This window comes from Lemur catta, chromosome 19 (genome assembly GCF_020740605.2).
Source record: "Lemur catta isolate mLemCat1 chromosome 19, mLemCat1.pri, whole genome shotgun sequence".
NCBI lineage: Eukaryota > Metazoa > Chordata > Mammalia > Primates > Lemuridae > Lemur > Lemur catta.
In genome coordinates, this window is record NC_059146.1 from 20,982,048 (window position 1) to 21,001,955 (window position 19,908).

At 52.1% G+C, this 19,908-nt stretch overlaps 1 protein-coding gene across 1 annotated transcript; it reads left to right on the forward strand.

Moving 5' to 3' along the window:
• Positions 1-517: 517 nt before the first annotated feature.
• Positions 518-19,010, forward strand: PRKCG (protein kinase C gamma). Its single transcript, XM_045532697.1, is given in 18 exon segments — positions 518-687; positions 1,101-1,132; positions 2,078-2,160; positions 5,462-5,573; positions 5,723-5,854; positions 6,406-6,562; positions 7,872-8,006; positions 8,299-8,386; positions 8,669-8,698; positions 12,291-12,457; positions 12,772-12,961; positions 13,738-13,829; positions 13,919-13,981; positions 14,106-14,244; positions 15,558-15,638; positions 17,098-17,205; positions 18,443-18,583; positions 18,822-19,010. Coding segments are annotated over 18 exon segments (2,109 nt in total).
• Positions 19,011-19,908: the final 898 nt, after the last annotated feature.

Genomic DNA, 19,908 nt, shown 5'->3' on the forward strand with positions numbered 1-19,908 from the left:
GTGTCACCCTAGTAGAGGAGGAAGGCGGGGCAGGATGACAGATTGGAGAGGGGGAAGCAAGGCTCCGAGAATGCCCCCTCCCTCCAGCCAACCCCCGGAGTGGGTGTGTGCACGTGTGTGTGTGGGGGGGGGTAGGGAGGACATTTGTCCCGTGTCTCCGGGAGGGGGGCGCCTTTAAGCCGAAACCCCGCCCTCTCGGTCGCCCTGGCAACGCCTCCCCCCACCCGGGGCTCCCACATTTCAGCAGGTGCCAGAGCTGGAGCTCCCACCGCCGCCGCCCGTGCCTCCGGCTCTTCGGCGCCTGAGCCTTCGGCGCTTCCCCCCCCCCCACCTGCCCGCTCCCCCTGGCGGAGCGGGCGCGCCCGGGGGTACCGCTCCCTGCCCGGCGCGCTCCGCACCTGGAGGCGCCTCGCCCCTCTCCTTCCCACCTCGGAATCTCCCGAGTCTCCAGCTCCTCTCCCTTCCACCTGTTTCCGCAGAAAGGCAGGATCCTGGTCCCTGCCACGTTACTGGGGCCATGGCGGGTCTGGGCCCCGGCGGAGGCGATTCAGAGGGGGGACCCCGGCCCCTGTTTTGCAGAAAGGGGGCTCTGAGGCAGAAGGTGGTCCATGAAGTCAAGAGCCACAAGTTCACCGCTCGCTTCTTCAAGCAGCCAACCTTCTGCAGCCACTGTACCGACTTCATCTGGTGAGGGAAGGGGGCTGGGGGGCCTGAGGGAGGAGGGACTGGGGGTGCAGACTCTTGTCACGCCAGCTTCCTGAGGGATGAGGAAAGAGGGGGCCTGTGGCCCTGACTCGTGGGTTCTAGGATGCGGGGGGCGGAGGAGGCGCTCTGCGAGCCTGGACTCCTGGGTCTGAGGGAGGAGAAGGCTGGGGTCCCAGAGCCCTGGGTCAGAGGGAGGAAGGACCAGGGGGCTGGACTCTGTTCGAGAGAAGGACTGGGGGCCAAAATTTCTAGATTTTAGAAAAAGGAGGTGGCTGCATTTCAGCCACCTGCCCCCTGCGGGAGGAGGGTCAGAGGACGCAGGCCTCCTATGGCTCACAGAGGTGGGGGTCCAGGTACCCCTTTCTGCGCTGACCTCAGACCCTTGCCTCTTCCAGGGGTATTGGAAAACAGGGCCTGCAATGTCAAGGTAAGAGCTGGGGACCAGGACTCCTGGGCCCCTCAGGAGGGTGGAGGCTGGGGCTCCACAGCTGAGGCTGTTTGACACACGTGTTCTCTGGTCCCCAGAGAGGAGCGGGGGAGCCCTGGGCGGGGGGTGTGGCAGAGACACAGCCTGTGGTGGGGAGGGAGCTCTGATGGTGGGGCCACCGCGGAGGTGGTACTGGGGGCCCCTCCCTCGGCCGGCTCCAGGTGGGGACAGATATTTGGAGAATCTGTTGCCATGGGAACAGGGAGATTTGGAAAAGGGGAGCTGAAGGGGGGAAGGGGGCTGGAGATCCAAAGTCAGAGCCCCCCAACCAAGGCTGCTGTCGCCATGACAACACCAACTGTCCTAGGCAGGGGCAGGCCGGGTGGGGTCACTGATGGGCGAGTGAGGGCCAGGAGGGGTGGTGATTCTGGGGGGCGGGAGAGGGGGGCGAGTCCTTAAGCACCAGCTGCTACTGCTGAGAACAGAGTGAGTCAGGGTAGGGGGCGGGTGGGCAGCAGCGCCCCCAGACTCACTTCTGCCTAACTTGCTGCTCTCTGCTGTTTCTGAGGATATTTCTGTTTTCTTTGAATCTGTCTGCCTCTTTCCTCGCTTTCTTATCTCTGCCCGTGGGCCTGTTTGTCAATGGGATCCTCTATTCTTTCTCTGTCTGCCTCTGGCTGTGTGTGTGCATCGAGGGCTCGGTGTCTCTCTTTTTGTCTTTCCTTGAGTCCATCTCTTGAGTTTCTGTCTCCTGTTGTTCTCTCTCTCTCCACTTTGGGGTCTCTCCTCTGATTTTCTCTCTGCTGGACGCCCTATGCTGAGGTCCCTCTCTCTGGTTTTATTTCTGTCCGAGTCTCTCTCTCTCCTTCCAATTTTCTGTCTTTGGGGGTCTCTCTATGGATTGATCTGTGTCTCTGTCTATGTGTCTATGATTTTCACCTTCAGTCTGCAGCTTTGTGGTTCATCGACGATGCCACGAATTTGTGACCTTCGAGTGTCCAGGCGCTGGGAAGGGCCCCCAGACGGACGTGAGTGCCCGGACACCTGGTTCTTCCTCCTCAGGCCGCGCCCCCGCCCTCACCCCCTCGGCGTCCGTCCCAATTTCTCCTGCTATTTTTAAGGCTGGGAGGGGAGGGGGGCTGGAGAGATAGGGGGAGCTATCTGGCCCAGATTCCTTGCCCTTGGCCTGGAAAGGGGGAATGTGAGGGGGACTGACAGGCTTGGGACATAAGTGGGGGACAGAGAGGAGGCAGGGGTGAGAGGACCAAAGATGGGCACTCCAGGGGGTGGGCTGTGGTCCAGGTATGAAGAGATTTAAAAAATTGAGAGCTGAGGGACACACAGAGAGAAATATCAATGCAGGCACAGAGATCACAAGATAAGACAGAGATAAGACAGAGGAACAGAGACGCAGAAAAACATAGAGACCAGGAAAGAGGAACCGAAGCAGAAGCAGAGAGAGAGAGATGGAGCAGAGAAAGCAACAGAGGGAGAAAGACGGGAATGTGGAGGCACCGAGAAAGACAGACAGAAACTCAGAGAGACAGAGATGCAGATACCTGGCGAGAGTGATTAAAATAGAAAATGTGGATATAAAGGACCGCTTCGGAGATGCTGAGAGAGGGAGGCCCAGAGAGATCCTGTGATACACATGCACACACATGTGTGCATATGCAGATCCCTCCTGTAATCACACATGTGCACACGCTTGGATACACACAAGCTTCCCCCACTCTGTCTTTCTCTCCACATCAGGGGTTCACCCAGTGAATGCTGGGTGCCATTCCTGTTCCGCCCTTTCACTGTCTCTCTTAGCCTCAGTTTCCTGTCCTGTAAAATGGGACTAGTGATCTAGTATTGATGAACCGAACTACCCACAATGATGGAAACATTCTCTACGTGCACTGTCCTGTAGGTAGCCACCAGCCACACGCAGCTAGCGAGCTCTTGAAATGGGCCCACTGCGCCTGAGGAACAGAAATCTATATTCCATTTCATTTGAATTGATTTAAATTTAAACTGCCACATATGGTTAGTGGCAACCAAATGGGACAGCGCATAGCTAGACATCCCCAGGCTTGTTTTGACAGTTCAGTGAAGTCAGGTGGATTAAGAGTTTCGCCCAGGGTTTGACACAAGGTTGGAGACAGTTTTATGATGTGCAGATGGAGAAAAAGGCAGAGAGAGAGAGAGAGAGAGAGAGATCGAAAGAGAGAGAGAGACCAAGAGAGAGAGATCCACCGAATCCATGAGGCATTTTGTTAGCTTATCAGCTGAACACAACTGAAATTTACATAGAGGATGTGTCTTCGTAGAACATATATTGAGCACCACTGTCTACCTTACTGATTGCCTGCCTCACCTGCTCACCTCCACCACCAGCGTGAGCTCTGATTTATCAAACGCTCATTGCGTGCACTTGTTAAGTATCTTGTATACATACGAGATTGGACCCACACAACAGCTTATAAAGTTAGGTTCGGTATTTTTCCTGTCCCCATCGGAGCAGAGGCTCCTGAGCTGGAATACCTGGGCTTGAATCCCCGCTCCACCACTTTTGGTGCTGCGACCTTCCCAGAGCTAATATACCCCTCTGTACTTCCTGAGTTCCTCATCTATAAGACGCGGAGGCTAATCATGCCCACCTATGGGATTGTCTTGAGGTTTCAATGAGTCAGACACTTGGGATGGTATCTAGCACTTAGCAAGAGCCAAAATATCATTTTTTATTATGTTAAAATTATTATCACCATCAATGAGGAAACAGAGGCCAATAGTGAGGAGGGGGTTTTTCCTCTGCATCACTCACTTTTTTTTTCTTCTTAATGCTCTTGATCTTATTGAAAGTAACATGGATCAAGAGCTCAAAAAGTGCTAAGGGATTGGCAAGTATGATTTCATATAGTCCTCATGAGACACCTTTCAGGGATGGATACCTTGTGTGTTAGACACCCTGCTGAGGGCATTCACACACAGTATCATATTTAGTGCATCAGGAACCCTTTGAATTAGGGGCAGTTAAAGATCTCTAAAGGCCCAGATCATTGAAACGGATCCTGGCAAATGTAAACATCCTCCCCCCTCCCAAATATATATTCAAAATAGAAAACCCACTAAAATAAATGAAAGTCAAAGAATGCCCTAAATTTTCACCTATGATGATAATTCAGTGCATTCTTAGAAGAAGGCAAATATCAAATTATTTAACAACCAGACATTGCCCCCAGGGGTAGGAGGTTGGGGGAGGAAGAGATGCTTTGCTAGTGTCCTAAATTCATGCTTAATTGGTCTCTGAAAATTTAGCATTGCTTCGAGATACAGATTGTTTATTTCCACTTGACAGAGGAGGATGCTGAAGCTCAAAATTGGGAACCGACTTGCCCAAAATCACACAGCTGGGATGTAGCTTAGCTCTTATTTAAATTCAGGGTGGCAGAACGCAGTGGCTCATGCCTGTAACTCCAGCACGTTGGGAGGCTAAGGTGGGAGGATTGCTTGAGGCCAGAAGTTTGAGACTAGCCTCAGCAAGAGTGAGACCCTGTCTCTGAAAAAAAAAAAAAATAATAATAATTCAGAGCTATGTGGAGACTGCAATAAAATTACTAATAATAACCACAGCAATAATAACAGCAGTAAAAATAATAGTGTTGAGCACATCTAACATGCTAGGCCCTTCTGTGTTTTTTACACCAGTTCTTTCATTTAGGCCTCCTAGGTGCCTATTATAGCTGAGGGGTCATATTCCCCATCCCACATTGGGGCTCAGAGAAGGCAGAACATGCAGCGGGCAGACACTGACAGAAGCTGCCAGTGAACGATGTGGGGTTCAGGGTGGCCCACAAGTACTCAGAGAACAACTTATAGGAGGTGGGGGTGGGAGGGGACTATGAGATGTTGAAAGCCCTCACCTCCTTCATGTTCTACCCAAATGCCACTTTGTCAGTGAGGCCTGCCCTAACCACTGTGCTTTGAATTTCAATCTCCCAACTTCTGGTGGTCCCCATCCCTGCTTCCTTTTTCTCCAGAGCACCTTTTACCATCCATCAAACCATGTCTTATTTATTTTCCGTGTTTATATTTTGTCTCCCTCCACTAGAAAGTAAACTCCATGTAGCAAGAAGTTTTTTTATTTCATTTGTTCAGTGCTGGGTCCCCACATCAAAGACAGTGCCTGGCACACAGTAGGTGCTCAATAAATGTTTGTGCATACAGTGAATGAGACCAGGAGAGGAAGGCTGAAGGCAAGAGTTCAAAGGGGTCCTCAAAGGTGGGGGGGGTGGTTTAAGACCCTCCTCCCGACGCCCCTAAGCGACTCTTCTCTGCCCCCAGGATCCCCGGAACAAGCACAAGTTCCGCCTGCACAGCTACAGCAGCCCCACCTTCTGCGACCACTGTGGCTCCCTCCTTTATGGGCTGGTGCACCAGGGCATGAAATGCTCCTGTGAGTGCTGCGCCGGCTGCTCGAGCCAGAACTTGGCACTTCCGGAGCCCCATCCAAAGTGCAGTGTCTGGGTTCCGGGAAATGCCGGGGGATGGAGTGGAGGGCTGGGGGCGGGGCCTGCAGCGCTACCCCCAGTTGTGTTCCCCCAGGCTGCGAGATGAACGTGCACCGGCGCTGTGTGCGCAGCGTGCCCTCCCTGTGCGGCGTGGACCACACCGAGCGCCGCGGGCGCCTGCAGCTGGAGATCCGGGCTCCGACTGCAGATGAGATCCACGTCACGGGTGAGGCCTCGCCCTCTCGCCTGGCCCCTCTCCTCCCCCCAAGTGTGAGGCTGGGGTGACCGGATTCACTGGTGCAGGCCCATCCCCGAAACCCACACCGGGGCCACGCCCCTCCCTGAGACCACGCCCACACATTCCTGACCCCGCCTCCGAAGGCTGCCCACCACCCGGGCCACGCCTCTGCTGGCTCTAAGCCCCGCCTTCAGCCTGACCTCTTGCAACTTTCATCGCCTGTTAGTGGCCTTTTGGGGTCTTGAGAGGGTGGGATGAGTTGAGAGAGTACCTGGTTCTGAGGGAGGCTCCGACTTACTACTGTGATATGGCCAGAGTCCATACTCTGGGTTCTCATGGAAGGAAAGGCTCGGGGTCTGATTTCTGGGTCGCTGGTTGAGGAAAGGGCTTTATGGTCTATCTTCTGGGTACTGGAGACGTTAAGAGGTCATGAGAAAGGAGACTGAGAGCCTGGAATTCTTGATTGCTGACTGGGGGAGGGCTAGAAGCCCCTTTCTGGATCTCTAACCCAATATACCCTTTTTCACCTCCCCCTTCAGTTGGTGAAGCCCGTAACCTCATTCCAATGGACCCCAATGGTCTCTCTGATCCCTATGTGAAACTGAAGCTCATCCCAGACCCTCGGAACCTGACAAAACAGAAGACCCGGACGGTGAAAGCCACACTAAACCCTGTGTGGAACGAGACTTTTGTGTTGTGAGCCTGGGGTGCAGGGGAGGCTATGATAACTGACAGAGAGTGATCTGAGAGTCCTGGTGACCCACAAGATCCCGAAGAGCAGCTGATGGGAGGTGTTAGGATAGATGGAACCCAGAAAAGGGCAGAAGAAGATGGTGGGGAAAAGGAGTAGAGAGATCAAGGGAGAAGGATGGAGATAGAAGCTGAGAGACAGACAGACCTCTGTGTATTTAATCTCCATAACCCCCGCCCCCCAACACACACACTTTAGAGTGAGACAGATGAGAGAAAGAGAGAGAGAGACGGCATCAAAAAACAGAGACAGGGGCTGGGGGTAGTGGCTCATGCCTGTAATCCTAGCACTCTGGGAGGCCCAGGCCAGAGGATTGATTAAGGTCAGGAGTTCGAGACCAGCCTGAGCAAGAGTGAGACCCCCCGCATCTCTACTAGAAATAGAAAAAATAAGGTGGTGCATGCCTGTAGTCCCAGCTCCTTAGAAGGCTGAGGCAGGAGGATCACTTGAGCCCAGGAGTTTTAGGTTGTTGTGAGCTAGGCTGATGCCACAGCACTCTAGCCTGAGCAACAGAGCGAGACTCTGGAAAGAAAGAAAGGAAGGAAGGAAGGAAGGAAGGAAGGAAGGAAGGAAGGAAGGAAGGAAGGGAGGGAGGGAGGAAGGAAGAGGGGAAGGAAGGAAAAGAAACAGAGACAGAGATTCAGAGGAGGACAGACAAACACACAGATACCCAGAGAGGTGGAGGCAGGAACAGGTAGGGAGAGGGACAGAGAAGAGACAGACCCAGAGAGAAAATGAGATCCAGGAAGAGCACAGACGAGGAAAAGAGAAAAGGATTTGGGGGTGGTGGGGAGAAAGAGATAGATGGACAGGCAGACAGAGGCAATTACCTAGAGAGAAAGGACCAGAAAGGGGAACAGAGGCTGAAAGAGAGAGAGAAGAGGGTCTCAAAAGAGGCACAAAGAGAAACACAGACAGAAAGGGAGGGGAGGGGTGGGGATGGCAGGGAGAGAGAGAGGAGAGCAGTGCAGAGATCCAGAGTGGGAGAGAAATCTCGAGAGCAAGACCAGAAGCCCAGAATGGGCAGGGGGCCAAGAATGTGGGAGGAAGGCAGGGGGACTGAGAAAGGGCTGTTTGTTTACCTACAGCCCCAAAGCCACAGGGGGAGAGGGACCCCCTTCAGGAGGGTCAGAGGTGGGAAGACACTTTACAAAGCAGGAGACAGACCCCAGCGCATCAGTGTTGCAGCAGCAAGGATGGGGAAGTGCGGGGAGCCATGGGCTGGCCCCTTCACTTCTCCCCACATTCCCGCAGCAACCTGAAGCCGGGGGACGTGGAGCGCCGGCTCAGCGTGGAGGTGTGGGACTGGGACCGGACTTCCCGCAACGACTTCATGGGTGCCATGTCCTTTGGCGTCTCAGAACTGCTCAAGGCACCGGTGGACGGCTGGTGAGGAGCGGGGCTGGGGCCCGGGGATGGATCCTGGTATCACCATCTCCATCTGTGTGTGGTCTCTCTCCGCCAGGCCACTATCTTTCCCTCTACCTCCCAGCATGCCTCTCTCTCTCTCTCTCCCCCCACCCCCTTCTCCCTCTCTCTCCTTATCTTACTCTTTCTCTCTCTCCATCTCTGTGTCTGTCTCTCTGTGTCTCTTTCCTCCCTTCGGATGTCTTTGCCTCTCCCACGGGTGCCCCGTCTCTCCCCTCCCCTGCCCCCGCTCTGGTCTCCGTCTGTATGTCAGGTACAAGTTACTGAACCAGGAGGAGGGCGAATATTACAATGTGCCAGTGGCCGATGCTGACAACTGCAGCCTCCTCCAGAAGTTTGAGGTACCCAGACCCCGGCTTCCCTGGGAGCCCACCCCAGCCTCCCGTGGTTCAGAGCCGGCCTTCCCTCCACCCTCTGGTTGCCCATCGGTCTTGAACTACAGTACCAGAAGACCCTGGGACACCTCCCTCTGCTCTTCTAGGGGACTCTAGCCCCAGGGTCTGATGGAAATTGTAGTTCCTATCCATCCCTTTGGCTTGGGGGCTTTAGGAGCCACTGGCCCCTGCTCTAGGGCAATGCCCTACATCTCTTGGGGCCCTGACTCTGGCTCTCTTCTCCCCCAGGCTTGTAACTACCCTCTGGAATTGTATGAGGTAAGTGGAACTGAGGCATGAATGGAGGCAATTTCTTTCCCTTTCTCCCCCCCCACCCCCCCCACCCCCGCTCCCCACTTGTCCCTCCTCTGACTTCTATCTTCAATTCCACACACATAGTTTGAGCACACACTTCATGCCAGGTCTGTCACGTGCTTGTTAAATAATCCCAGGATCCAGAGATGCATCTGGCCCTCAAGCACCTCCTCAAGGTAGGGACAGTCACAGATACTTAAACTACAGGAAGATGTGCTAAATTAGAGGTAGCCCAGGGCACTGAGGAAGCCTAGAGAAGGCATTAACCCAGCCCAGGGGAGGGTGGTCAGGGAGGACTTCCCAAAGAGGTGGCACCTGAATTGATCCTTCAGTTTTTTTAATCAATCAATCAATGTGACTTTTCTCTTTTCATTCATTCATTCACACATCCAATATCTATTTCCTGAGGTGTAGCATTAGCCCAGCCCTGTTCTGGGAGTAGAATCAGGCTATTCCTTAGCAGAGTTCCTCTTCTAGGAGGAGAAAGCTACGGATAGAGGCATTCACATCGCTAGGAATGTGTTTGGTTAGGAGACAGCCTCAGGCACTGGGGAGTCCCTGGCACAGCCTGAGAGAGTCAGAGAAGCTTCCTAAAGAGGTGAGGACTGAGAGGATTTCCCAGATAAAGCAGAGGGAGAGCAGATTTCCAGGCAGAGGAAGGAATGCTCCCATTTATTCTTTCAATGACCACTTTACTGAGCACCTCCATGTGCAAGGCATGGTTCTAGTCACTGGGAACATGCAGAGAACAGGGCACAAGACAGAAAAAAATTCCTCTCCTCATGGAGCTTACACTTGGAGGAAAACATGAAACAAAATAAATCAGTACATGATACCATGTTAGGTGCTAAGCGATACGGGGAATATAAACATTACAGAGGATAAGGAACGCTGCTTGGGGGAGTTTTTGCTATTTTAATTGCGGTAAGGAGAAAAGATTCACTGAGAAAGTGATGTTTGGGCAAAGACTTAAAGGAGGTTGGAGAGAGAGCCACAATGATATCAGGGAGAAGAGCCTTCCGGGCAGAGGGAAGGGCATGTGCAAAGGCCCTGGGGTAGGAGGGGACCAGGAGCATCAGCGACAGCAAGGGGGACAGTGACGTTGGAGCAAAGGGGGATGGTGGGCAGAAGTAGGAGAAGGAAGGCAGAGCGGGAAGGGGGTGCCTTGTCACTCACTGTAAGGATTTTGGCTGTTAAACCTAGTGAGATGGGAAAGCACTGGAGGGTTCTGAGAAGAGAGGCAGCCTGACACGAGGTCACTGGGTCTGAGTAGAAGGTGAAGTGGGAGCAAGGAGGCTATTGTGGCGACCCAGGCAGGCCGTGGGTATACTCTGAAGGTTGAGACAGTGGGAAGGGCATTCAGCACCTGTTTTCTGAGACTTTCATCTATTTAGCCTTTCTCAAAGACCTTTTGTGCACCCAACTATGCACTAGGCAATGTTAGAGAAACAGAAAGGAGGGAGACGCACACTTCTCTGGCTTTAAGTTGCTCAGAACCTTAAAACATAAACCACTGTGAGATGCTACAATGGAGACATTGTAGGAGCACAAAGGAGGCATCAACAACCAGCTTAGGGCTTCCCAGAAGAGGTGACATTGAGGTTGACACCTGAAAAACAAGCACTGGCAATAAGAATGTCCAAGATTAAACAACAACACCAATTTGCTACCTAGGCTTTCCTTGACTCTTATAGAAACTTTCACCAGAGTTTCCAAGTGCTGTTTATGGTCCATTGCATCAGAATTACAAGAGTGCTTGCTTTAAAAGGCATATTTCTTGGCCTCTCTGCAGACTTACTAAGTGAAAATCTCTTTAAATGGCTTGAATGTCTGCATATTAAATTCTTAGGTGGTTCTTTTGCACAGTTAAGGTTGAGAACTGGTTGCACAGGAGACAGGGATAACAGCGGGAGGAAATTCTGGTCCGGAGAAGTAGAGTCTTTTGGATGATCTTCCTGTGCATTTAACTGAGAGAGGTTTAGCCTAGGGAAACCTGGCAGAAGGTGGGCAAAGGCCTGGAGCCAGGAAGTCAGGGATGGTGTGTGTCCCTGTTGTTGTTCTTAGCTGTCTCCCACAACTCAGTAGGCACCAATTAATATTATCAATGAGCTCCTACTGTGTGCCAAACCCTGAGCTAGGTACCAGGGGTAACAAACAGCCTTTATCGCATTTCAGGCACTGCTGTGAGCTCTTTGCATGTGTTTATGTAGCTGATCTTCGAAACCTATCTATGTGGGAGATAGTCCTATTGTCCCTGCTTTGTAGACGAGGTTTTGGAGATGTCCCAACAAGTGACAGAGCCGGACCTGAACACAGGCAGTCAGGCTGCTCTTCTGCACAAGATTTCATCATTCAAGAAATCATTTTTTAGCCCCAACTATGTCCCAGGCTCTGTTACCATGTCTTGGAAAACAAAACCAACTCCTGTCTTAGGGAGTGCACAGACAGTAAGCAGATAGTCACATAGACACATGTGCATTACTACGAGAAATGCTACCAAGAAACTGTCCCTGGTGGCAAAGGGAGCTGAGAGAGGCACCTGACAGGTTAAAAAAAGTCCAGAGAGGCCTCTAGGAAGCAATGTTTGAGTCAAGGTCTAAACAAAGGATGTTGGAGAGGAAACTAGGAGGAAAGGGGAAGGGGGAGTTTTTCAGGAAGAAATTCAGAGTCTCTGAGGTAGGAAGGAGCACAGCACATGTGAGGCCAGGGTGGCCGGATCACAGAGGGGAGAGGGAGAAGGGCAGGGTCAGTCAGAGCCTGGCTTTGCAAGCCACATGGAATAAAATCCTAACACAGAGAGAAGCTATTAGAGGGTTTGCAAACACAGGGGAGACATGACCTGGTTTATTTATTTTTAAATTGGTCCCTCTGCCTGCTGAGTAGAGAATGCTTTAGAAAGGGCAGCAGTTCATGTGGGGGCAGGTGTGCAAGCTATTACAGCAGTTCAGTCATGGGAGCCCCTCCTGGGGGCCACAGCAGGGATAGGTAGAGAAGGCGCCCTAGCTTAGGGCCCACTGTGGTCCCCAGACCGGCCTGCAACAGCAGCAGCACCTGGGACCTTGTTAGAAAGGCAGACTCTTGGGTCCTGCCCCAGATTTATGGAATCAGAAAATCTGGGAGGGGGACCCAGCCATCTGTTTTACCAAACTCCATAAGGGGTTCTGGCTTGGAGGTGAAGAGCAGCGACTCCAGAGCTGAACTGCTTGGGTGTGATTTCCGGCTCTGCTCTTTACCCCCTATGTGACTTTAGGCAAGTTATTTAATGTGTCTGTGCCAGTTTCCTCTTCTGCTAACTGGGGATGATAGCTGGGTTTTCCAGAGATGGCATATAGTAAGATAAGTGTTAGTTAAATAATAAATAAACCCTCCAGGCTATGAAAAGTCAGAGAAACTTAAGCCAAGGATGGGGTGGAAGGATGGCAATTTCTTTCTCTGTCTCTGTCTCTCTCTGCCCCCCCCCATCCCTCTCATTCTTAGATGCTGTCTCTCTTGGGGGGTGTCTCCTTGTCCCTGTATGGGTTATGACTCCCTCTGGATCTGTCTCTCTTTCTCACAGCGGGTGCGGATGGGCCCCTCTTCCTCTCCTATTCCCTCCCCTTCCCCGAGTCCCACCGACTCCAAGCGCTGCTTCTTCGGGGCCAGCCCAGGACGCCTGCACATCTCCGACTTCAGCTTCCTCATGGTTCTAGGAAAAGGCAGCTTTGGGAAGGTTGGATTCCTGGGGTTCTGGGAAAAGGGGAGGATGTCTGTGGGAAGGTCAGATTTCTGGTCCTTAGGGAGGAAGTGGGAGTAGAGCGATACTAGGCTCCCGAGTCCCCAAATATGGTTTGGCTGGGCCATTGGGGTTCCTGGAAAGGAGAGGTACAAAGATGCGGACACTTTTCCTGAGGGTGTGGGCAGCAAAGTCAGGGCATCCAGTCCCTTAAGAGGGAGGAAGGACCTGAGATCCTGTTTCTCTGTGTCGCGGAAAGGGAGGGGGCAGATTCTGTACTGCTGGGTTCCCCAGATGGACTGGCCGTTTGTACCTCTGTCCGTAGGTGATGCTGGGCCGAACGCAGGGGCTCCGATGAGCTCTATGCCATCAAGATCTTGAAAAAGGACGTGATCGTCCAGGATGACGACGTGGACTGCACCCTGGTGGAGAAACGCGTGCTGGCGCTGGGGGGCCGAGGTCCTGGCGGCAGGCCCCACTTTCTCACCCAGCTCCACTCCACCTTCCAGACCCCGGTAAGAAAGGAGGGCACAGAGGCTGGCCCCGGGGCCCTGCCTCGTCCCCCTCTGGATGGATCTGGCATCTACTTTGGGCTTCTGAGTTTAGGACAATGCAAAAGAACCTTGTCCTCTCTGAGTGGGAGTGGCCAGAATGCAGGGGCTCTGGGGGCATGGCCACACGGTGGGCTCCTGGGTGGGCGTGGCCAGAATGCCCGTTGCCGGGACGAGCTTGATCCTGAGTGGGTGTAGCCAGCACCCCGGATTTTTGAGGAGAATGCCTTCAGAGTGGGCTGCCCAGTGTTGGATTCTGAGTGACAAGGTCATCATTTTTGGTTTCTGACTGAAGCACACGCCAGAAACTGGGCATTCCCCTAAGGCTACAGCATGGGGCAAAGAGTCAGAAACTTTAGGGTTTTGAGAAGGCACGAAAACAAATTAACTGCATGTAAGGCTTGAACAACTTTGTTCCCTAACAGGTGGCCAGAACTCCATATATGTGTGAGTGGCTGTGGAAAGAGGTTTTGGTGTCCCTGGTTTTCCTCAATCTTCAGTTTTGAGAAGGCAGGGTCAGAACACCTGATAGTTAGGAGTAACAGAGGATCTGGCAGGTGGAGATTCTGAGGTAGCAGGGTTAGAACCTTAGGGCCCTCCCAGTGGGTGAGGCCAGGTGCTCTGGATTTCTGGTTGGGTGGATCCAGAGCCTTCCACGTTTGTCCTGAGTGGGTAGGAAAGGACTTTTCCTACCCCAGGTGAGTGTGTCCCCACCTCTAAGCCCACCCGCTCCTCCCCAGGATCGTCTGTATTTCGTGATGGAGTATGTCACCGGGGGAGACTTGATGTACCACATTCAGCAGTTGGGCAAGTTTAAGGAGCCCCATGCAGCGTGAGTCTCAGCCAAGACAGAAGGGAGGGGAAGGTGGAAAAGGGTAGGGTCCAGCCATTGACCTTCTGACTTCCCACCGGCTCCTCCAGGTTCTACGCAGCAGAAATCGCCATCGGCCTCTTCTTCCTTCACAATCAGGGCATCATCTACAGGTGAGCAGCCCCAGGACTTTCCACGGAGGGAAATGAATCCTAGAGGGGAAGGGATTTGAACACACCTCCAACCTGCTGAACTCAACCCTCCCCGCAACCCCTACTCCACGCTCCCATCCTCCAGGGACCTGAAACTGGACAATGTGATGCTGGATGCAGAAGGACACATTAAGATCACTGACTTTGGCATGTGTAAGGAGAATGTCTTCCCTGGGACGACGACCCGCACCTTCTGCGGGACCCCGGACTACATAGCCCCCGAGGTAACCCTACTTGCTGCTCTGGGGCACACTCTGAGATCCCTTATTGGGTGTGGCTGATTGTCCAGTGTTCACAATGGGTGAGGCCTGACCCTGGGCCCTTGTCATGAGTTGTGGGCGTTCTTATCCAGCAAGGTGTCCCTCCATTGTCAGTCCAGCCCAGGTGAGCTCTGTGCGCTGAGCGTTCTAAGTGGGCGGAGCTGGGTCTCTAAATAGGTAAAGTGGGCAGGACCTGTGGGTGAATGTTCTAAGAGAGTGGGACCAGCTCGTAGGCATTCTGAGTAGGGCCTGTTCCTGGACCATGCCAGGAAGGTGGAGACTATTTCTAGTGTACTCTGAGTGGGTGTGGCCTGTCCCCTGAGAACACTGAGCCTGTGGAGGCTGTCTTCTGAACATTCTGACTGGGCAGGGCTTGCCCTGCGGTACACAGTTGGATGGATGCTCATTTCATAAATATTGTACATGGCTCTCTGATCTAAGTGGTCTGGACTTCTGTGTTGAACATTCTAAGAGGACAGAATCAGATCCCCAAGACGCGTTGGAGAGCAGATGCTGTCCCCTGAGTATTTTAAGTGGGTGGAGCATTGCTCTGACTTTGTTGAGGCGGTGGAGCTGAGGTTCAGAATATACACATAGATGGATAGTCGGAGCACCTGCCCTGACTTTTCTAAATTGGGGGAGGAGGTTGTGTTGGTGGTGCTGCCATTTGATCTTTTCAGGTGATTAATTCCCAAACAATCAATGTCAGTGATCACATAACCTAGCTGGTAATCAGAATCACCTGTGGAAAATTTTAAACCTACACACATATTCTTGACTCTGATTCTGGCCTGTTGAGGTTGGAATTCTTCAGGGATGGGAACATCTATTATTTTTGTATTTGTTATTGATACATTGTAGTTGTACAAAATTTGGGTGGTACATGTGATATTTCAATAGAAACATCTATTTTTCAAATAGCCCCTTAGATAAGCCTGATACGCATCCAGGTTTAAGACTCTCTGGTCTCTGAAATCTAGCCTTATACATCTGACATTTGAAGTCGAGGGTCTAGTTACCAAAATATTCTAGGTGGGTGAAATTTGTGATTTGTCCCTTAGGTAGTCTTTATATTTGAGACCAAAGGAATGTTCTAAATAGGTAAATTTGTTTTCTGAATTTTTCGAAGTGTGGAGCCCTGTCCAAAATATTCAGAGTGGGAAGAGCTTGTGCTGAAAGCACTTATAGTGGGTACAGCACCTGGGGGTAAGACCAAAGGGGTCCTGGGCTTCTTAAAGAATAAATCGTGATTCTCTGCCTCCCACCTTCCCCACTAGATTATTGCCTACCAGCCCTACGGGAAGTCTGTTGATTGGTGGTCCTTCGGAGTTCTGCTGTATGAGATGTTGGCAGGACAGGTAAGGGAAGATGGGGAAAAGCTGGTGTGGCTAATGGCAATGCAGAGTGGGGTGTCACCTGTACATGCCCTTTTTCTGAGGAAGAGGGGAGGTCTATAGTCTGCACTTGGGTAGCGCTGTCCATGGTTCTGAAACACTATCTTACCGTAGACCAGAGGTTCTTAACCTTTTTTTTTGTTTTGATACCATGAACCCCTTCTTCCTACATGCTAAAGTAGCAGTCTGATTAGGCCTACAGACCCCTTCTTAGAAGAATGTTTTAAGTGCACAAAAAGAAGTTAATAAATGCACCCAAAAAACCCAAAAGTAATCAATCATATTTGAAATATAGTTACCAAAATTTCAAAACTTAAGTGAATGGAACTCAAACAACTGAATTAATTTAAATGCATACAGTTGTCTAAATATTAAAATTTGGGATATGGACATATATGTGATTTCTTTTTTTTTTTTTTTTGAGACAGAGTCTCGCTTTGTTGCCCGGGCTAGAGTGTCGTGGCCTCAGCCTAGCTCACAGCAACCTCAAACTCCTGGGCTTAAGTGATCCTTCTGCCTCAGCCTCCCGAGTAGCTGGGACTACAGGCATGCGCCACCATGCCCGGCTAATTTTTTTTTCTATATATATTTTAGTTGGCCAGATAATTGCTTTCTATTTTTAGTAGGGACAGGGTCTCGCTCTTGCTGGTCTCGAACTCCTGACCTCGAGCGATCCACCCGCCTCGGCCTCCCAGAGTGCTAGGATTACAGGTGTGAGCCACCGTGCCCGGCCATATGTGATTTCTTATTAATGCATTACATAGTAAGCTCTAATGGTAATTAGAAGTAGGAAGGTCAAACAGGAATTTTGAAGTAGGAATGACGGATAATTTGAAATATCTGCAACTCTCATGTGATAAGAAAATATCTGTCATTTCTGTTGGTGATGAAGTCACAAGTACTGCTGCTGCCTACATTCATAATTGAAGGAAATGCTGAATTTTAGTTAGAGGTTTAAAAAAATAAAGATGCGATTTTTTTTCCCATCCAAGCTCACAGACCCCTCAGTTGTGTACAGATTCCGTAAACTCCACATTAAGAATCCTTGCCTTGGTATCGCTTTTCCTAACCCCAGAAGACTGGGAACCACTCATCCAACCAGAATGTTTTTATGATGTTTCCTGCAGTCTTTTCTCTCTTCTATTTAAACGACATATTGCCTAATTAGCACCCTGCTGATATACATAGCAGATAAAGAGAGGCAGAGCAGTAAACAGATACACCTAGCAGAGGCATCTGAGATAGGCAACTGGAGGGTTGGGGAGGGAGAAAGACAAAGCTTTGGTGGTTTGGCCAGATCTCTCCCTAGGAGGTGGTCAGTGCGGGGGTGATGTCTTCGGCCAGTCATGTTCATGGTGGAAGATGAGGGCGTGGGAAAGACAGCTTGGCAATCTCTGACTCTTTGTCCCCTCCACTTTCATAGCCTCCCTTCGATGGGGAGGACGAGGAGGAGCTGTTTCAGGCCATCATGGAACAAACTGTCACCTACCCCAAGTCGCTTTCCCGGGAAGCCGTGGCCATCTGCAAGGGGGTGAGAGCCCTCCTAACTCCCAGCTTCCCCAGACTCACAACCTGTGCACCCCATTCTCCCAGCTTCCCCAGACTCACGACCCGTGCACCCCATTGCTGTCTCTGTGCCCATTAGAAAAAAGGCTCTCAAGTCACTTCACTTTCATCTGCTGGAAAAGCTGATGTAGTACATGGGTTATTTTATAATGACTTGTTGCCCTGCTGCCACCTGGGATAGAGAATGGCCTCTATCTCATCCTCCTCTGTGACCCCGCCTGCTACCCCCCAGCTCCGTGCTTTTAGGAAGTGTTGAAAGGCCAGGGCCTGTCTTCCCAGCATAGAGTGGGTCAGGTAAACTTAACTTCTGCAGTTCTCCTTCCTGTGGGATCTTGGGCGAGTCACCAACACTTGGTGAGCCTCAGCCTTCTCTTCCTGTGTTATGGAGTTAATGCAGGAGACAGCGCCTGGACTGTAGCAGGTTTTCAACAAATGTTAGCATACTTCTGCTTCTAGATCCCCTCTCCTCGTCTCTCTGACTGTTTCTCTCTGGTTTCTGTCTCATACCTCTGCCTCCATCTACCTACATATGATGGGGCTTTCTGTGTCTCTGCCTTTTCTCTGTATCTCCTTCTGTATCTCTGTCCACCCTTGTGTCCCTCTCTCGGTTACCCTCATCCCCCCACTGTCATACACACACACTCTGCATCTGTCTCTCTTCTCTTTCCGCTTTCTGTCCTCTCCTTTCTCTGGGTCTCTGCCCTCACATTGGGTCTTCTCCCTCCCTCTGGGTGTTTGTCTCCTGGGTCTCTTCTGTCTCTTTCCTTCTCTGGGTCTCTGCCCTCCCCACGGGTCTCTACGCCCCTCTCTGAATCTTTATTCCCCCTTTTCTCTGGATCCCCAATCTCTCCTTCCTCTTCTCATCCCCCTTTGGGGTTCTTCCCCATGTCCCTTCCTCTTTCTGGGTTTCTCTGCCCCTCACAATCTCATGCCCTGCTTTTTTCTCTTTGTCTGACCTTGGGTCTCTGGGTCTGAATTTTATTTATTCCCATTCTCGTTTATTCTCCCTCTTCCTCTCTCCCTTTCTTCTCCGCCCCCCCCGCCCCCCATCTTCATCTGTTTCCCCTTGCTGTTCTCTGTCTGGACCTCACGCCTGTGTCTCTTGGCTCCTCTGTCCTTGTCTTTCTCTCTCTTTCTCGTTCTGGGTCTCCCTGTCTGGGACTCTGTCTGTCCGTCTGTCTCTCTCTCTGTGTTTCCCACAGTTTCTGACCAAGCACCCGGGGAAGCGCCTGGGCTCAGGGCCAGATGGGGAACCCACCATCCGAGCACATGGCTTTTTCCGCTGGATCGACTGGGAGCGGCTGGAACGGTTGGAGATTGCGCCTCCATTCAGACCGCGCCCGGTCAGTCACCCGGACAACAGAAAACGTGGTCCCTGGGAGGGTGGGGTACCCACGAGCCCCAATACCTATATGCGGATGTGGGGTGCGATCCCTCTGTGGACCTCCCTCAAGGGAGATGCAGAGACCACGGAGGATGTGTGGAGATCCTGCGGGGGAGGCGAGATGCCTACAGGGGGCACAGACGGACACCCAGGGAGCAGGCAGAGTTCTTAACTTTCCCTCCTCCCGTTTCCCACAGTGTGGCCGCAGCGGCGAGAACTTCGACAAGTTCTTCACCCGGGCAGCGCCAGCGCTGACCCCCCCAGACCGCCTGGTCCTGGCCAGCATAGACCAGGCCGATTTCCAGGGCTTCACCTACGTTAATCCCGATTTCGTGCACCCGGATGCCCGCAGCCCCACCAGCCCCGTGCCTGTGCCAGTCATGTAATCTCACCTGCCACCACTAGGTGTCTCCAGTGTCCCCTCCGCCACGCCACCTGCACCACCCCCTGCCCGATTCCAGATCCTGCATCGCAGCATTCTGGCCTCTGCCCTCGCGGGGTCTAGACGCCCCTCCCAAGCGTTCCTGGCATTCTAAACTCCATACAGTCTCTAGAGCTGCCCCGTGTTCTAGATTCTGTTGTGCTAAGCCCTATATTCTCCCCCACCTTAGCGTTCTGGACTCTGCTCCAACAGGTTCCAGAAACACCACCACCATCCCAACTCCATGGGGTCTGAGACTCTGTCTTGGTAGTTCTATGCCTCCCGCAACCTCAGAAATAGTCTCATGGGGTTGGCTGTTCCAGACTCAGATTCCAGAACACACCTCAACCTCTAAGGCCCCTCCCACCTCCACTCCAGTTCTAGAGTAAGTGGGAGGCTGTGCCCCCCATCGATGCTCTGGGGATCCTTGGGATATATGAAGGATTCTTTCCCCAACTGTTCCCAATTAGCTTTTGTTCTGGACTTCCCCACCCCAAACTCATCACTGCTCATACACCATCCCACCCCACCCCCCTCCCCCACCAGGCCTGCCGGTGCATGGCTCCAGTCTTGCTCGGAACTACCCCCTCCCCTCTCCAGTGCCTGCCATTTTCTGGGAATCTCTCCTCCTCCTCCCCTTCCTCTCCCCTTAGCCTCTCCCACCCAGCCACAGCTGCTGGAGAATAAATTTGGGATGCCGATGCCGGAGTGTTTGGATGTTTTCTTGTAAGCTGGGAGAATGAAGGGGGTGTGGAGGTGGAACTGTGCATAGAAACAAACACAGAGAGAGACAGAGGCTGGGGGTGCAGAGATAGACGGAAAACAGAGAGACCCATAAAGTGAGAGAGAAGGGACCCGCAGCA